The 18,559-nt window shown below is 51.8% G+C and overlaps 7 protein-coding genes across 7 annotated transcripts; 3 read left to right on the top strand and 4 right to left on the bottom strand.

Moving 5' to 3' along the window:
• Positions 1-515: 515 nt before the first annotated feature.
• On the top strand, positions 516-2,244 carry RHO25_002098 (uncharacterized protein; the record flags this gene model as incomplete). The annotated part of the gene is made up of 2 exons (XM_023594685.2): positions 516-1,182; positions 1,244-2,244. The coding sequence occupies 2 exons, from the start codon at positions 516-518 to the stop codon at positions 2,242-2,244; spliced, it is 1,668 nt and encodes a 555-aa protein (XP_023459358.1).
• A 2,831-nt stretch (positions 2,245-5,075) lies between these two features.
• Positions 5,076-6,938, top strand: RHO25_002097 (uncharacterized protein; the record flags this gene model as incomplete). Its single annotated transcript, XM_065602173.1, has 5 exons — positions 5,076-5,097; positions 5,170-5,183; positions 5,261-6,449; positions 6,615-6,624; positions 6,875-6,938. 5 exons carry the CDS (start codon positions 5,076-5,078, stop codon positions 6,936-6,938), a joined length of 1,299 nt encoding a protein of 432 aa, XP_065458245.1.
• Positions 6,939-7,505: 567 nt separating this feature from the next.
• Positions 7,506-9,557, bottom strand: RHO25_002096 (uncharacterized protein; the record flags this gene model as incomplete). Its single annotated transcript, XM_023594683.2, has 1 exon — positions 7,506-9,557. One exon carries the CDS (start codon positions 9,555-9,557, stop codon positions 7,506-7,508), a length of 2,052 nt encoding a protein of 683 aa, XP_023459362.1.
• Positions 9,558-10,062: 505 nt separating this feature from the next.
• On the bottom strand, positions 10,063-10,733 carry RHO25_002095 (uncharacterized protein; the record flags this gene model as incomplete). Its single annotated transcript, XM_023594682.2, has 2 exons — positions 10,063-10,291; positions 10,405-10,733. 2 exons carry the CDS (start codon positions 10,731-10,733, stop codon positions 10,063-10,065), a joined length of 558 nt encoding a protein of 185 aa, XP_023459361.1.
• A 983-nt stretch (positions 10,734-11,716) lies between these two features.
• On the bottom strand, positions 11,717-13,171 carry RHO25_002094 (uncharacterized protein; the record flags this gene model as incomplete). Its single annotated transcript, XM_023594681.1, has 3 exons — positions 11,717-12,444; positions 12,495-12,939; positions 12,989-13,171. The coding sequence occupies 3 exons, from the start codon at positions 13,169-13,171 to the stop codon at positions 11,717-11,719; spliced, it is 1,356 nt and encodes a 451-aa protein (XP_023459360.1).
• A 2,226-nt stretch (positions 13,172-15,397) lies between these two features.
• Positions 15,398-16,759, bottom strand: RHO25_002093 (uncharacterized protein; the record flags this gene model as incomplete). The annotated part of the gene is made up of 1 exon (XM_023594680.2): positions 15,398-16,759. One exon carries the CDS (start codon positions 16,757-16,759, stop codon positions 15,398-15,400), a length of 1,362 nt encoding a protein of 453 aa, XP_023459367.1.
• A 1,107-nt stretch (positions 16,760-17,866) lies between these two features.
• RHO25_002092 (uncharacterized protein) lies at positions 17,867-18,463 on the top strand (the record flags this gene model as incomplete). The annotated part of the gene is made up of 1 exon (XM_023594679.2): positions 17,867-18,463. One exon carries the CDS (start codon positions 17,867-17,869, stop codon positions 18,461-18,463), a length of 597 nt encoding a protein of 198 aa, XP_023459366.2.
• Between the last annotated feature and the right edge of the window lie 96 nt (positions 18,464-18,559).

Below are 18,559 nucleotides of genomic sequence, written 5' to 3'. Positions count from 1 at the left end.
ATGATTGAGGCCGCCAGTTATGATCAGTCCACGATCAGCAAGCCATGCACTGATGCACATTGGCTGAGGCCTCGAAGCGGAGCAAGGCCACAATCTACCAGTATCCCACGCTGTAGGACACAACGGTGTTACATTGGACTCCTTCTGGAATCCTGCGAGGCTGGAAGGGCGGCCTACGCGTCTGGGTCCCTGCAGAGGTGCCACCAGAATGCAAGTTGCCGCAAGAAGATATCCTCGACCGACAAGGGCACAGGAGTCTCGGCCTGCGTGGCGAAGGCGATCAAAGCTCTACTGCACTATGTGGCCTGCCTGTCTATCGTTGATTGTGTATAGAACCTTCAATGGTCGGTGAGATATCTCTCTGAAGCTGGGCACGTTGCGATTCTGCGACGCTTACAGCTTTCCAGCCTGATCGAGTCAGCCCAGTACTTTATTCTCTCGTTTGCTGTGATCGCAGCATTCTCTCAAGCTTCAACGGCAACGGTGGGAGACTTTGTGAACGACAGCGAATTGCGATGACGCTCTTCATCACCTCATGCCTATGGCTTGCTTTGGGATTCCAGTTGGCTGATTGCGTGCTGGAACTGCCTGTCTTCTCAGAGCCGAAGGGTCATCACAGCGGGGCTCGAGTTCGTGCCAGACAATCGCAAGGACCGCTGGAAGGTGACATATATTATAATAATTACTGGTATCCCTATGGTGGCTACTACATCGACATCACGATAGGCACTCCGCCACAGCGACAGACAGTATGGGTCAGTACCGGCTCTGTGGACCTCTACGTCGATTCGATCACCGCTGCCACTTGCAACTCCTCCTCTGCTACACCAGGACCTTGTCGCGGGGGAACGTTTAATTCTTCTGCATCGGGCACCTACGAAGAAGTTGCCGAATCGCCCGCTTTTGAAGTCAGCTATGCAGATGGCAATGAGATTATTGGCCCTATTGGGAGCGATGTACTTGGGATTGGGCAATTACAACTTGAAGATGTACAGTTCGGCGTCGGGGAAGAAATCAATGTCAACGAAGAGTATCCCCTAGCCATGATGGGGCTTGGATACTCAACACTATCGTCCGTAAACCGCACTGGTTTGTCACGGCCATATCAAAATGTGCCTGAGGTCATGGTACGCGCGAACCTGTCTGAAAGTAGACTGTTCTCCATCGCGCTCGGTCGCCCAGGTAAGCTGCAAGCGACCACCCCCATCTCTGATGAATGCATTGCTAACAGCACTTCTGCCAGATACATCAGGCTCCCTTGTATTTGGTGGCCTTGACACAACGCGATACGTTGGAGAGCTTGCAACTATTGATCTGATGAATAATACCAGACCATATATTGGTATTGATGGCAAGAATACCACTGCACCCCGTCGATTCATCACAACCATTACTGGAGCCGAATTCACGGCTGGCAATAACACGACAACGCTGTGGTCATCAGATGCAGAAGGCATGGCGGCTTGGAACCTCGACGATCCTGCTGTGGCTGTGATCCCGTCAACTGCTTCGCAGACCATGCTACTGCCCTATGGACATTACGCGGCGTATATTTTGCCCTACTTTCCATTTCTCACTCCAAACGGGTCTTGCATCTGCGATTACGCTGACACCGAAGATAAGATCACATTCACTTTTGGTGGCAAGATTAAGATTGAGGTGGGTGTCAAGGACCTTATCAAGCAGCCGGTTGATTTGGCGGCTGGCAGGCCGCTGCAGTACGCCAATGGATCTGACCAGTGTACATTCATGATCACTCCGGACTTTAGGGAAGACGAAGACGAGAAGACTTGGTACAGTCTTGGAGGGCCAGTTCTGGAAAGCATGTTCATGGTATTCGACATGGACAACAATCAGATCTCGATCGCGCAAGCCGCTACCGAAGTGGCCGAAACTTCTAATATCATCGCAATCGAAGCGGGCCCGGGTCAAGTCGCCAGAGTGGCCGCCAGCCTCAGACCCTCCGCAACTCCCTCCGGTGGTGTTCCTACTCCATCAGGTACCCACACACCAGTGCCAGATCCGACCCCTGTCAACACGGGCGCCATAGCTGGAGGCGTTGTCGGCGGCGTAGGAGGACTCGCCCTGATTGGTGCAGCAGCTTACTTCCTCGTGCGACGGAAGAGAAAGACAGAGATGCGACCGATGTCTGAAGTACAGAATGATTTTGGTCAGGATTTCGATGGCACGTATGTACAACAGCCGAAGAACCCGAGGTACAATGGGGATCCTACGCTTGAATGAGATCTTGCGTCGAGGTGAGATGAGCAGATAGGAGTGGTGATGGCATGGAGAGGAGTATATAGCTGATGATGAAATGATTTGATGTTGTGCACACAAATTACATCACATTCGTGCCAGATCATTCGACCGCGGTCGTAAGTGCTCCAAATGTTCGCAAGCAACACGAATCTCAATGCATCAAGTTTGGCTGCAGAAAAGTATCCGCTTTGACATTCGCATAGCATTGACTGGTCGACATAATTCCATTCCTGACCACAACTGCACTCGTACGAGGTAGACCTGTTCCTCATACAAATCACCATATCCATCATCAACACGAACCCTCTCTTACAACTCCACGGATGCCAATTTGAGCCACACTCCGACCCTCCGACATATCTCTCCCACCCTACTTCCTCACACAGTACGTTATCCCTCCCTCAGCACACGGAACTCCTCGACGAGGAGCATACCCAGCGGCGTACTCGTTTGTGAAAGCGAGTGATCTCTCTTTTCGGCACTATACGAGTAGAACCCAATGTTAGCAAAAAAGAACCAAAGTTACGAAACCCTCTCAATGTGAAAAGGAAGGGAATTTTGGCTGGCACGTACGCAGAGTGGCATTCGATTCAGAGCACAACCTTGGTAGTCGATCGCTGTAGTAGAACTGCAAAAAATGGCGCAATTTGCTGTGACGGCGAGGAGGGCGGCAATGAGGAAGGTGAGTTTAAACATTTTGGGTTCGTGGTTGGGTTGCTTGGAAGGGGTTGATGAAGAGCTTGGTTGTATAAAGTTTGCTTTTGTTGTACTGTTGCAGGGCTGATGTTGCAAGAAATAAGGATGGACAGGAGACTATATAGGATAATATCTATGCGGCCGCATTCTCTTCTCTTACCTCACAGCCTCATTGTCTTTCATGGAACAGTATCCATGAACCTCACTAGTTGTTTGTGAAAGACGCTGGCCAAGGGCGCGGAGTGTAGTCGACAGCTGAGCTTGTAGGGAATGTGTTTTGGACAGAAGTAGTGGAATCTAGGCAACAGAATGTGCAGCGTGATTAGTGCTATGGAAACACCGCAAGTTACACATGAACGTGTTCAATGGCTGATGACGCGGAACCAAGGCCGCCGAGCTCAATCGACACGCGGGCTTGTAGGCAGTGCTGATTTGGAGTCGGGTGACCAATAGTAGAATTACGCAACAGCTGCGTTGGTTGCGGATGGTGCTATGAGCATCGTCAGTTCCATCCGAAAATTTCCAGAAGAACACCCATTCTCGCGATGGACGAAGGAGAAGTAGGAGACAACCTCGACGAAAGAGCGTCCGCAATTGATCCTTGGCAACCATATCTGGTCTCTATGATGAACGAATGTTCCGACTGGCTGTTCGTTAATACTGGATCTCGATCACGGTCTGTGCAGCTTACGCCCAGACTGGCCAAGACAGACTGACCACTAGACTAGCATACTAGATCATCCCAGTCGTCTTGGTCAAAGTTGTAGATTCCTGTGCTGCGTACTGCTCTATGCTGTGCGCTGGAGAATGTTCCTCACTGGCCAGTTTGACTGTTTCGACTGTACAGGTACCATGTCTCGGAGAGTGTTTGTCGGTCTCTACATCTCACTCCTCTCTTATTCGGCGAATATTTCTCGAAGTGAAGTTTTCTTCGGACCTACTTCGCGAGACGCTTTTCAACAGCCAGTTTTCCATTGTATTCTCGTACTCAACTCTTTGCGCAACGTGTTGCTTCGTAAGTGTACGCTTCGGCATATTCTCCACGCTTCTCCCCCGCATAGCGCAATTTGATCGCACCTTTGGGCTCGAGCAGTTTTCACCTTGTTCGAAGGGCCTGAGATGTAGTAGCATGCCGCAAGTGAAGACTGCTCCTCCGGACTCAAGGCTTATAGTTGCAAATCTTGTCGCGACGATACGATACTATTTCCGCTGATATCTCCAGTCAAATCCTCGTCGCACTGATCGTGTAAGGCTAACGTTGGATCAGGGGCATCAATCTGTCGGTCTGAATGGTTCTTCTAGCACCACTTTGCATGAGGAAGGAGATCAGAGAAGAGAGCTCTCTTTCGCAGTTAGCACATGCGGTTCAGCAACGCTGTGATGCCAAGCATACTTAGTCAGCGACCCTCCCGAAACTCATAAGGGCCAATACGGCTCCACATCTTCACGATCTTGCGTGTGATCCGTATCTGGCACATCAACAAGCGCAAAAGAAAGCATCGCCCACCAACACATTCTTGGGTGCTGCACCGGATCCTATCTCGGTACTTCGGCAGTCGCAATTCGGGCTCCTGCCGGCGGGTATACCGTTTGCAAGTGAAGCCCACAGTGCTCCTGCAGAGTGACGTCTGCGCCTTCCTGCAAGATAGCACGATAGCACACGCTCGAGCATTTCGTCGCACGAGATCGAGCAAACAGGTAGGCCGCCGTTCTTCGCCGAGTCACTCACTCCATCATTCATCTCTCATATCCGTCACTCTCTTCACCGCATCCTGCGAGGTAAACAGCACATATTCCATCAGCCGCGTCCAAGCCGCGCGCAGTGAACAGCTCACAACGCCAGCAGCCACCGGCGACGTGGTTCTCTTGACTGGCGACCTGGCGCCGATCACTGGGCTCGTGTAACAGCGGCATCCTCGCCATGCTGCAGAAGCCCAACCAAAAGCGACAGCCTCTTCCTTGCTCGTCTTGATACCCGACGCACGCGAAACAGGCACGGCCAATTTCCAGCATCGTCGAACAGTCCAGCCGGAAGGCCTCAGACAGTCGAAATCAGTCGCAACGCAGCGACGAGTTGAATCCCGCGAGCCGCGCCATTCGTACGGATAGGACCTCATATGGAGAAGCTCATTCTGCGAGGTGCGTGAAGTGAAGTCGAGCCGACTGCAGCCCATGAATCGCGTCTCGAACTAACCTCCATCATCGTCACAGGTGTCATGTGGGGCGTAAGTCTATCTATCCAAGCGACCATATCCCGGTACGTGGTGTCATGGCTGCAGGGCTGACTTGGCGGTAAATATAGGCCGACAAGGTGCCCGACGAGTGGTTCGAAAAGATTCCTGGCGGCTACTACAAGGCCAAGGAGAAGAAGGCCGACCTTGAGGACGAGCTCGAGAAGGAGGAAAAGAAGAGCAGCGCCAAAATGAAGAAACGACGATCGAGACGCTACAGCGACGACGAATACGAAGACGATCGCGACTCGAGAGACGACCGAGAGAATGGTTATCGATCAGACGGACATCGGTCGCGACGGTCTGATGCTAAGAAGCCGGTCGATGGGGCAGACGATTTCGACGAGATTAACAACCGGCCGCGTCGCAAGCGTAGTAGAGCGCGGCGGAGGGACGACGACGACAAGTATGGGAAAGACGATGGCCACCATCGGTCGTCACGAAAGCGTGGTGGCATCGAGTATGGAGACGGTGCCATTCCTCCTGCTGAACCACCTCCGCCCTCGGTAACATACACAGATCCGATGGCTGGCGCTGCGGCTATGGGAGGTAGATTTGCTGCTGCCCAAGCATTCCAGCAGAATGGGGCATTCGGTTCGCCTGCTCCCTCGAACGGAGCGTATGGCTCTCCGTTGCCTTCCAATGGTGCATATGGGTCACCGCAGGCTTCTAGCGGCGCTTATGGATCACCGCAACCCTTCCAACCTCAGCCGAATATTGCTGGTAGTGTCAACTCATCATTCGGCCACGACCCTAATCAGCCACCAGCCCGATCAACATCAACATTGCGCGGCGGCATGTCTACTGGATATGTTCCCTACGCGCACATCTACGGAGGACCTACACATGCTCAAGGATACCCACCGCCTCAATCCGACGTGGGCTCAGTGCAGCCTACCTACATGAACCAAGTCGCTGCGACCAAAGTGGCACCTCCACCCTCAGACTATCAGCAAAACCCGTACGCCCAGGAAGCGTTACCGGGTACCCAGCCTGGATATATGCCTAACCCACAGGAACAGCGCAGTAGACAGTATGATGATCGGTACGATCACAAATCGAGGAGCGGCTACGAATCCGACGAAACCGCTCGTCAATCACGACGTGAGCGCCGCCGGTCTCGAAGATCGCGGCGAGACCGATCGCCATCGCAAGACAGCTACTACTCCGAAGACTCCCGCGATGAACGAAGCCGAAGCCGACGAAGACGATCCCGTCCACCCCCTCGAGACGTCCCACCGCCCACAGTCGCATCAGAGAGTAAGTCCACAGTCAAAGGTCCATTTGACACGAGCCAGCGAGGATTAGGTTACAGCGCAGTGGGAGCGCTCGCCGGCGGTCTCATCGGTAGCGAGTTTGGAAAAGGGCCTGTGCCTCGAGCACTCGCCACGGCCGTTGGTGCGATAGCTGCTAACGTGTTTCAAGCAAGGGAAAGGTATGCTGATCCTCGTCATCGTGCTACATCACATCACTCTCGTCACAGCAGTATCAATAGGCATCAGCATGATTATTCCTCTGTGCGCGGCAAGAGTCAAGATCGTACTAAACACCCGCCGCCACCACCTTCCACTTCGAGGTAAGAACAGTACTCGGGTAGATGGTGTGGTTGCGGAGCAGCATCGATGTTGAAGTGTGGTGTTTCGTGATGTGAGAAATGAGACTAACGAGGAGTGTTTTTGCTGCAGGAAAAAGGAGGAAGCTCGCGAGAAGGAGTATCATCTGCGCAAGGCGGGCTACTACTCGGATTAGGAGGTGAGAATTGCGTGGCCTTCTGCAGTCATGTTTGGAATGTGCTGATTTTGATGTCGCAGTCCGCACCACAACCCCACCTCAATCGCAGCAACAGCGTCTCCAGCCTGAAAGCGAAGGGACAGATCGCGCCGCCGGCGTCTCCTTCATGATGCGGCATCTTGGGTAATGAAATGGATAAGAGGATTGTTACGATTCGATTCCACAGCCTGAATTGGTTTTGCGAGTGTGTTATTGCATTTACCAGCGACAAGAGCTGATCTTGAAAGAAGCGAGCGTGTGTTTCTGAGGCGAGTACCTACGAACGAACGATGAAAACAGGATAGCTGGTATAATTCTTGCAGTAGCAAGTAATTGGAACCATTTTCGAAAGCTTGAAATCGGCTCTTCTCTTGGTATCAGTCTCGAATGGGCATCTACACACGCCTTCGAAAGTAACTGTTCAATACGCTCCACAACAGGAAGTAGTAAGCCTTTTCAGAACACGCTCTCGTTGAAATAAAATCCAACAGGTCTCGATCGCTCGGCGGACTAAGCGGTATCAAGAGTTCATATACACAAGTCCAATCAATGCCCAGAACTCGGCTTCTTCATCAACCCTTCCGCCCTCGCAATCCACTCTCCCGCCACAGCGCCGATGTCCTTCTTCATCTCCCTCTCCACCAATTCTTTCACTCGCTGCATTCTTTCCTCCACGCCTTCTCCGCCATCACTTCGTGTTTTCTGCTGCTTTTGTCTCCCAATAATCGCCGTATTCCTTGTACTCGGAATTCTCAACGTTTCCATTTCCACTTTGTCAAAATTCAAATCTTCATCTGTAGCAAGACTTACAACGTAAGAGCAAAGAGTTGAATATGCGGATGCTAGGCGCTGTTGAATGAGGGATTTGCGAAGGGAGCCGGATTCGGGTATCTTTATCGGGACTGGCGATGTTGATGCGCTGTCTCGTTCTGCACCAGCTTGAGCATCCTCCTCATCGGCTCCGTGTTGTTGCTGCTGAGGTAACCTCTTCGTCTCAAAAGCCAAAGGATGATCCAATTTTCCTTTCCCTTTCTCTTCTTTTGCTTCGGCCCTGGCGCGAGCTGTGGCAGCCGGAGCACGAAATCTTGCACCGCTGAGGTCGTGGCTGCAGCAGGGTATTGCAATGAAAGATGAACTGTTGAGGTAGGCGAGGAGAGGAGTCCAGGCTGTGAGTTCGTCGGCGTGGTTGGAGATTATGAAGGGGCCTTCTTTGGTTGAGGAGTCTGCTGGTGAAGGTGTGGGTGAAGAAGGGAATATGCCGGAGTGCCAGACCTCTGGTGGGGATGAATTCGAGGAGGGTTCTCTATCGGTTGGCTTGTTTGGAGAGGGTTCTGATGCGTCGGTAGGAGAATAGGCGTCTTGAAAGACTTTCGGGACCAGTATCTTCTGTTCGAGCTGAGCTTGCGTCTCTTCGGGGAATATTGACCATGTCTTGCGTTGTCTTGCATCGAAGCCGGAGCCAGAGTATCCTTCAGCGAGCAGAATGTATGTCAAAATGCCATTGCCGCAGCCAATATCGACGAAGCCAGGAAATCTAGGCAGCTGCTCATCGTCACGTGATGTATCGTCGTCCTTCTCACTCTCTTGCCGTGGGTCACCATTTCTATTGACCCCAGCGGTCAATTCTGGAGCAGCATACATATCCCTCCAAAGCTCAATCAAAAAGGCAGCAATCGCGATATCCTCAAACACATGTTTGCCTGGATCCGTCACTTCTACCCACTTTTCACTCAAGTGCCGTCCATATTTCGCTTTGAGGCGGGTATAAGTGTCTTGATAGCGCTTTTGCGGTATGATCTGATCATGATGAACGCGTTTCTCGTAGCCAGCTAGTTGTCCTTGACCGTGCTTATGGATAGTCTGGAGCAGCTTGAGAGCCGTGCGTGAGAGTTTGGTCGTAAGGGTCTCGTCTGAAAAGAGGCGGTACAGGAGCGTGAGAGTCCCCGGAGGTTCTGCGTTCCCATTCAGGTGTTCCGAGACGGTGGGGTCTTTCTTTGATGCTGGCGATTTCAATGAAGATTTCCATGTGTGTAGAAAAGCCAGCTGGGAGACAGTTGGATGATAAAACGGCATATCTTCCAGTTTTAGAACATGTGGTATGTACAGCACCAGCTGTCGATATTCAGTCTGCTCTCCCTCAATTCTACTTTGCTCGAAGATGTGGCAAGTCTGCACAATAGGCTTGTCCAGTTGCGGATTTCTCGGTATCAGCTGTCTCACTATCGTCCGCTCGAGTCGAAACTCCGGCCAGTTCGCTCGGATTGGTTGCAACTCCTTCTTCATATGAGCAACAAGACCATCTCGGTATGGATCTGATGCATCATCTGGGTTGAAAGAATGGTCGGTCTCGCTGTCATAGAAGATATCTGCTCGGAACAGATGACTTGATGTGATGTTGGGATTTTTGATCAAGTTTAGCATCACCGTGTTGAACACTGCAGTTGGAAATGTGCATGGACACTCGAGGACTGTGTGCCATAGTTCGTCTGGCAAAGTGATCGATGTCTTGACTTGTTTGCCTTCTCTTGGCTCGAAGGCGGGCTTGCTCGGAGCGCCATCCTCGCCTGTCTTCTTTGATTCCTGAATCGGACTGACCATCGTCCACTGCGAAGAAAATGTCTAAGATGTACGATCTGTCGACAGTTCTTGCCCGCTTGAGAGATTTCCAAAAAGTGGTTGCGTCAGTCAGAAATTTGCCAAGAGCTTTGCGGTGTTGATGCTCGAAAGGACAAGTGAGTAGTGGAAAGACCCAGCCTCATGGAGATCGATATCTTTGCTGACCAAGATGCGGGAAGTGGTAACCTGGGTATGTAAGATTCTCGGATGTTGCAGCTCGAGGTACGAGATGCGAAGCAGCTGTTTGGCTTGGCAGGTACAGCAAGGATGAGTCGTCGTTGGACATGCACATGAATGTGCCCGGACTTCGAACTCATGGTCTCATATCTCTAGCTGATCTGTCTCTATAGAGTTCCGTTCACAAATTTCCGCCCTTCTCATCTGCCGAAGCGCCCTCACTCGCACTGTCCCCGGAGTCCTGTCATAATTTACCTGCCGTTACCTCGTACCATGCCTCATCAAAACTTCCTCACGCTCATGCTCACGCTCACGACTTGTTGTAATAATGCGCCATTTGCAACCCAGCCCTCTTATACCCACACTTGACATAGAACCCCTCATTCGCTTCTGAGCAATCCAGAATAGTCTTGTAGCATCCCACCTTCTCAGCCAAGTGGTCCAATGCCTGAATGATCCTAAGACCCAGCTTCTTCCCTTGCTGATCTTTCGTGACTGCAATATCCTCAATATGTCCTACGAGTCCAAGGTGGTGAATGCTGTGATTTCTCAGTTAGTCGCGTTGTCCACTCAAACTATGCCCTCACACCGCTCCCCAACACCTCCATGCCACCGCGCGACCAAACCGACCAGAAACCAGAAATATACTCACAACTTCTTCTCCACAATCAACGCCCCAGTCCCCACAATCTTCTTCTCCCCATCCAAAATCACCAAAATATGATACCCGCCCTTGTTCGCAGCCGCACCTTCCCCAGTCGTAGGCCCCCTCATATCATCAAACCTCTGCTCAAACTCCTCTTTCGTAACCTCTCCCACCTGTGTCAAAACCCGCAAAACATCGAGGAAACCCTTCTCGAAATCTGTTCGTTCGAGCGGGCGGATCGAGTAGCCTGTGGGAAGCTGCGAGGCGACTTGTTCGGAGATGAGGGAGGGGGAGAAGAGCGCTTGGGCGTTGGAGCCGTTGGGTTCGGAGGACATGGTGGATTTGCGTATGTCGTGCAGAAATTCGAGGTAGAAGGGGAGTGTTGTAGTGGTGTCGCGTGAGAGGGAATTGGACCTTGCTTTGCCAATGGGATGGGTTGAGAATAGCTGGGAAAGCTCGCAGCTGCTTCAGAGACTTGATTCTAGCAGAACAATTGAGGAAGTAAGAAACACGAAACTGAACAAATCTTTCAAGATGTCTCAACAACACATCAAAATATTTACACGGAGGCTCTACGCAAGAGCTGAAACACCTCTCCCAAAGAACGCCAGGCTGTGCTGCATTGTGCAGTGTATATCGCAGTACATGAAGTTTATCTCAGCCCACGTTCCTGCATGAAGGGAAAGAAGCTTGTTCACTTGTTCCTCCCGACCGACTGGCCAGCATCCATTCGTTCGGATCTGTGACCATTTTCTGTTTCCAGCCTTGCATATTACACATTGTACAAGCTGACTTCGTGCTCCAAAACTCCTGCTCCATTGTATGTTCTAACGTCTTCATCACGAGCTGAAGCTATTCTTAGCAGCGGTGCAATGCAAGGTGGCTTACGAATGCCCAGAGTGACCATATTCTAGATGAAAGGCGTAAGCCATGCCGAGTAAAGTCTGCCAAAAAGATTCCTGCCCCCATCACGATAGGTGACACAAGCAACTGGCAACACGGGAAATCCTTCAAATCTACAAGGTGCTCTACGTCATATGCACAACAATTCGTTACGTGATACATGGTCTCGTTAAAATGTATTTCCCTTTCCCAGAAAGCGACCGTTTCCTCTAAAAATGCCGCTTGACCCGCTCCCAGCGCCAGATCGAGTTGAGTGTGCTGTACTCATGCTCGATGTAGCATATCACAGAATTTCGACGCCCCAGCACCATGCCATGTTTTGCCCATGAATATATATTTGATCATCGCTGTCTTAACAGTGCTTTTATTTCGTAATCATACAGCGTCCTTGGCCCTCATGCAATTTGCGTCAGTGTTAAAACAAGTTACCATGAGGCACCGCACAGAAGATGCCAACGACAATCACAGAAGCCACAAATGCGCCGAGCAGCGACTGGAGAAAGATGGTGTCCTGAATCTGGCGTAGAGCAGGTTCCTGAATCCAGACTTCGCGATCGAAGATCTTTCGAATGATGTTTCGCTTCTTATAACGTGGCACCCACGGCTCTTCTTCGAAAGAATTGCGAGATTCAGAGACAAGGCCATCCTTTGAGTTGAATTTCTCGTTGATCTGTTCTTCCGTCTCGTCCGTGAAAAGCTCCCATGGCCGGATGTGTCTGTGATGCAGGCCATGCAAGACAACACACATGCCCTTCCAGGCAGCGATCAAAGTGGATATGCCAAGGAGCCAGCCGATGATAGGCAGCACCCTCCATCCACGTCCAGCAGAGCTGAGAGTGATGAGTAGGTCCGCGATGAAGGCGGCCAGGATGAGAAAGATGCCCAGACCACGGGCGAAAATGACGCGAGATCGGTTGCCGTTGCAGATCGTCCATCGGATGAAGTTGGGGTGGGCTTGCTTGCGCAAAGAGAAGTCAACGCTCGTGACAATGGAGTTGAACGCGCTGGGATGGGTTGTGTGCTGCAGAGCATGCAATACTGCTTGACGTTCGCGTGAGGACAAGTTCAGCTCACGGGGACTACCTTCAGCGATGTATATGCTGACGATGCGGGAGACTTCATCGCGGTATGCCTGCGAGGTGACTGTATCTCGTCAGAGTCGATTCACTGGAAGGGGGTGCATCACTGCTTACATGGCTTCCACTTCATGCCGGCCTCATCAAAAGCGTGGTTCGTGACACTTTGATGGTTGTTGCTGTTCGTACTGCTCAACAGAGTCTTGTCGTCGCTCATCGACATCGCATAGTCCGAATCAAACTCCCTCTTGTCTTCAAAGGACCCAGACTTCGGCGGCATGTTGAAAGGGTCAGGTCGTTCCACAGGTTGCTTCGGTGCATCTGCAAAGTCGGTGTCCTTGAGCACTGCCGCGATCTGAGCGGGTACTCGCTTTGGCCGAGCAGGCGGGATGGTCATGTCAGCTTCTGGAGGTATCGTCCATTCTGGTGACAAGGCCTTCTCGCTGTCCTTGAGCTGCTCCCAACGTGAGGCATAATCTTTGTACCAGAGGAAGAATTGCAGGTTCTCAGCTGCATACTCGATGTACTTGAGGTAGTTCATGAACTCTCGTAGCGTCACGGGCTGCGTCTGAGGTCAGTGTGATCCTGGAGATATCGTGCGGTGCACTCACAGGACAAGTGCCACCAGCGATAATGCGGTCAAAGGACAACGCTGCTGGAATGCCATGGCTCATGCCAGAGTTTCCAGACTCAATGGACTCATTGATAGACTTTTGCTTCTCGTCTCCATTGATGGAATCACTGGACGATGCCTGGACCTTCGAAGGGCGGCGGTAGGTAATGTTGTACACCATCGTGGCGCTGAAATTGTGACGCGAGGATGGAAGTGCGAGGGATTCACCTCAGGAAGGCGAGAACATGCGCGAGGTGCACACCCTCGTAGGTGAAGGGAAGAGATGGCGAGGCAGTCTCCAATCCTCGGCGAGAGGGACGAAGACTCGTATCAGACGGCGTGAGGTGGAGGATATAGCACTAGACGTTTTGCACTTTGCTTTTCCAGGCAAGTGCACTTGGTGCTTGTCCCGCTCCCTCGGCTCGGCGTACGTGCAGGAAGGCGTGGCCTAGCAGATCGGGCTATAGATGTCTTGCAGGGAGCGAAGTAGTGGCAGGCGCGATGATGGATCTCGGTTCAACGACCTGGCGGAGCAGTGAGCAAATATCAGCGAGTGCGTTGCCCGTGGGCCGTCGGCAAAGATGAAGTCGTCAACTGCAATGCTGGCGATCAATGCACCGACGATGGAACCTTATATTTCTGCATGCTCTACACCTGTACGCGACTCATGCTCTCGGAAACGTGGAAGCCACGTCCAGGACGAAGCCATGCTTGCATGTGCGCCGTTCGACGGACATCCAGAAAACTCCCCTAGCTTTTCCCATCACAGACTCGTTGCCTGCTAACGTCGACAACTGCTCCCATTGGCACCAGAAGGCGGCGCCACACCCACATTGTGCATGTCTCAGCGCCGAGGAGAGGCCTTTTCACACGTGCAATTGAACGCCTGCGAGCTCGGCTTCGCGTGCCACTGCTCGAGACGTCTGCCCACCATCCCAGAACGTCCACTTTCACCTCCAATACAGACTTGGCTGCATGAAGCGAGTGAAGTCGATGCTCGAGCAATAATTTGCATGGCCAAACCTGGTCGATGGCTTCCATGGGAACCCATAGGAACTCAGGGACCTGGGCCGGAATAATACTCCGTTCGCCACCACACACCTCGTTTGTGAATAAGTTGGGAACAGGCTAGAATCAATCTGGACGACTCCTAAACAGCAAGCAAGTCGTATCGTGATCAATTCCAAGCCCATCATCCACGCACTGAATGCTTGCGCTCTTTAGCAATGATGCAAGACAAGCCGAATGCCAACAGAAGACATCTCTCACAACATGGCAATAGCTGTCGGCACATTCCCGGCTCTTCACAGATATCAAAGATATACTTTACATTCTGCGAACCTCATCGACAGACGGAAGACAAGGGTCTGCATCCGTTGAACAACCACTCTGCCACTTTTTCCATCACAGCTGCCACACGAGCTCTCTACCAAACAACGCTTGCCGTCTGCCGTCTTGTCAATCTCGCATACGAAGCACAAGATCTATTTCCAACTTTCTGGAAATTCCACCCACCTCTCGTCTGGTAGCGAGACAATGTGCCCACGCAAGTCTCATCAATCCACTTTCGCTAACATCCTAACCGATCTTGAAAGATCCCGCATAAGCCTCTCATCAACAAGGATTTCCAAATACAGAGGTACTCATCGCTTCTGCTGAGCAGTCCGCGATTCTCCCAAGTCAGGCTGTCCTAGCATGTCCGGTACGTCCACTTCATCATGACAACAATGCGTCGACACAGCAATGATGAGCATTGCAGCGAAGCACTGAAGCTTCAACAGAAACTCCACAAAACTCCGCGAAGTTTCTCGCGGTTTGCCTCTTGCAGGCAATGCCGCAAGCCTGTTGACCCTGCCTCTTCGTCCTGGTGAGTTGATATCTCCGTCGTCCCATGGGATTTTCCAAGGTTGGATTTCGGATCTCATGGCACAGGCCCCGGATGACTAGCTTGATGCGGCGGAGCCCTAGTGCACTCCTGCTTCGATGCATCCACGTCCTTGGAGAGATGACGTCTTGGAATCTTCTACGACCAGGGACGGGACGTGGTTGATGCCATGAAATGAGCACGGGCTGCCGCGTGGGGAGGGAGTTGTACCATTGTATTGGAAAAGGGGCCTGTGTGATAATGGAGTCTGTGAAGCGATGCCCAATTGGGCACGGAGTGAATGTGCGTGGCTTCAGTGTACAGTTGTGCTTGCGTAAGTCATTCCCATCCATTTTTGTGCTTCACAGAGTTGGGCCAGGTACCTTACAACTTCTTTCATTCTCGAACCCATTCTCTCGTGCGTATTCAGTATCGAATCTGCACGTCCGCATCCTCATTCTCAAACCAGCCCAAGTGAACCATTTCCAGTTTAAAAACTCCTCGCTCAAGAACATCATAGAACGCTTTGCAGAGTGGCACTTTCTATTCATCCCCTTTCAACCCACACAGATCCGTTCCAAAGAGCCAGTCTATCCACGCGAAGAATCTCCAGTACAGACTCGCAAGCTCCCAATCAAAACTTCCATCCACCTTCCTCGGTACCGCACCTCCGATGATCTCGCCTGTCCCGAGCCAGCTCGTCCAGCTGGCTTTGGGCTGCTTCGGTGCAAGAGCAAGTTCAGGCGCCTTTGGCACGAGTCGGACTGTGCCTTCGAGGAGACGGCTAGGACGATGCTGAATGACTGGAGCTCCATCGCGAGGTTGGAAGCTCGAAGTTTGCGCTGGAGTAGGTGTGTTCGGGATTTGCTCCATTTCGTAAGATGCGTTGTTATTTCGTGATCCGTTTTGCATCGTGCTCGAGCTGTTCGTAGGCGAATCTTGCATTATTGAAGCAACGCTCCATGGAAGTCCGGAAATGCCTCCTCGCCCTGATCTGCTTGGTGCTGCGCTTGTGGCATTCGTCGCGGTCGCGCTCGTTGCTGTTTGACTGCTGCCATCACCCTCCAAAATTGGCGCCTCTGTGTTCAGCGAACGAGGGAGGATTTCGCTTGTCAACTGAGCACCTGCTTGCGTAGCATGTATCGCCTCATCTTTGCTTGGGCCCTTTCCGGTGAAGTATTCCGCGTAGACCAAGTATCCTTTAATGGTATGCGGACTCCTCGCAACAGCCAATTCCGCAGCTTGCCTCGTATCAAATGTGACCTTGATCCAGCTGTTACCGCCTCTGTAGGTATTCTTCTTCTTCAACGCTGCCCGTGACAAACTTCGCTGCGCTGCTTGCCGCACTCTTGAGACGTCGAAGCGCGCGCCGTTCGGTGTGCGGTCGTAATCTTCCAGCACAATCCCACCCGACACGCGCTCATAGAAGTCGATCGCAGCCCATTGCATGTCCTCGCCGAACCCAAACAGGAAGACTTCCGTAGGCTCGCTCTCACCCTCGATGGGCGGTGCAGGCGCTCGTGCGTTTTCGTTCGCTGGTTGTGTTGTACCATCGGGGCTCGATTGCTCTTTTGACGCTGTGTTTACTCTCCGCAACGACCCAAATACTGCGTCCTCAGCAGCCAACTGCTCCTGCCGCGCTCGCGCATCCTCATTCTGTCTCGGCACAGCAGTCGTGCTGCGCGATCTGCTGTTTGCTCTCCTCATCGATCTCATGCTCTTTCCGAATGGGCCTTTTTCGACTGGCGTGCTGCGATCGCTCTCGACTTGGATGGGTCCGCTGTAGTCGTATCCCCACGGTAGTTTGCGTCCTGTTGAGTCGATCGCGCGCTCAGATTCCGGTACAGCATGGATTTGCATGCCCGGTGGGCGATGCTGCTGGCGCAGTGAATATGCTTGATACATTGTGGAACGTTCTGTTTTCTGGCCGAAAAGATTGATTGCGCAGAACAAAAGAGACTGAGAAGTGAGTGCTTAGACAATTCACGCTGGCAGCTGAAGACGCAAGTCGCAAAGTGCAGAGAGTGTGTGATGTTAAAAGTGTCTGAGACAAGTTCAAGAAACATCAAAGTCGCGTTTGGAGGACGCGGTCGTGCGGCCAATTTGTTGGCCAGGAGATGTCATCGGCGCTGAGGCACCGGCTGCCCCTGCACATCCATGCCATCCATCTTGCACTTGTGGGTATGCAAGTACCAGCATATTGTTAAATCTCCTCGCGAAAGACGAACAATCTACGCCTTCATCATTGCGAGTTCAAACGCGAGCTGGTAGTAAACTTCGACTTTTGTCACGCTCGATCGCTCCCACAGTCAGCTTAGAAGGCAGCTCCGCTCCTCGCAGGCAATACATATTCTCCATCAGAACGTCATTTGACATTAGATAGACACTCAATTCTCATTTCTCTCCTCATGCTTCACAGATTCAACAATCTCATCCGACCACTAACTACGACAGCCCGCACAAGTTCCATAATGGACGCTCTCGTTCAACGATCAATCCAATTAGTTGCAGACAAGAAAAGACCTTCAATCCCTTGGAAACTCGATGAACCCTGGCATCAGCCGTACTATATCCATGATGGTGATAAATGGACCGCTCGTGAAGCGAAGCCCTTAGACACACCTCCTTCTGCGAACATTTCGAAACTAGCATTACACAGCTGGAACATCGACTTCATGTTACCCTTTCCAGAGTCAAGAATGAAGGCCGGCCTTAGGTACCTGCAGAAGCATGTTGTCCAGTCCGAGGATACCGCAGTAGCAATATATCTCCAAGAATGTGTAGAGTCAGACCTCAAAACTGTCTCCGAACAACCTTGGATTCAGCAGAACTTTTGTATCTCGGATATCGATATATCGAATTGGGCATCGGGGCATTATGGTACGCATAGACATCAGTCCACACCCGCTCAATTCAAAATAATTTACCAAGAACAAATCAGGCACAATAACACTTCTCTCCCGCAGCACACCTCCAACTTCCCTCTTCCGCGTGCACTACAGTGCCACGAAAATGGAGCGTGATGTTCTCATCTCAGACATTCAAGTCGCCTCTCCCTCGCAACAGCAAGACCCTTTCACTATCAGACTCTGCAACTCACACCTCGAATCCATGGCCTTCACACCTGCTCTTCGCCCGCCTCAGGTGTCTCTTATAGCATCCTACATGCACCAGTCCCCGAAGATCTCCGCAGCCGTTGCAGCAGGAGATTTCAATGCCATACAACCCTTCGACAAGACACTGCATTCAGACAACAATCTCTTAGACGCCTATCTGGAATCTGGCGGCAAGGAAGGTGACACCGAAGGTCACACATGGGGCCAGCAGGCGAGTACGGTTTTGCGAGAGAGATTCGGGACGAGTAGGATGGATAAGGTGTATTATACGCCACCAGCATCGGAAGGACAAGGAAGCTTGAAGTTGGCCAAGTTTGGGTATTTTGGGAGAGATGTAGTTGTGGAGGATGAGAAGGAGGCGGAGGAGATCATGAACTTGGGCTTTGAGAAGGCCTGGGTGACGGATCATCTGGGCGTGGAAGCGGTGTTTGAGATCGTTGATGGGTCACAGAAGGAGAGTGGGCAGAGAAGCCAGGAGCAGGCGTCGCTATAGATTAATGGCTAAGATGTCAGACTGCGTTCCCTCCCATGCGCCTCAAGGATCTGCAGTAACCTTCACCTTCTTCTCACACAGTGACTCTGCGGCGCA

Source organism: Cercospora beticola, chromosome 1, assembly GCF_033473495.1.
Source record: "Cercospora beticola chromosome 1, complete sequence".
Taxonomy (NCBI): Eukaryota; Fungi; Ascomycota; class Dothideomycetes; order Mycosphaerellales; family Mycosphaerellaceae; genus Cercospora; species Cercospora beticola.
Note: the sequence above shows the minus strand (reverse complement) of the source record. Positions and strands in the feature narration are given on the sequence as shown.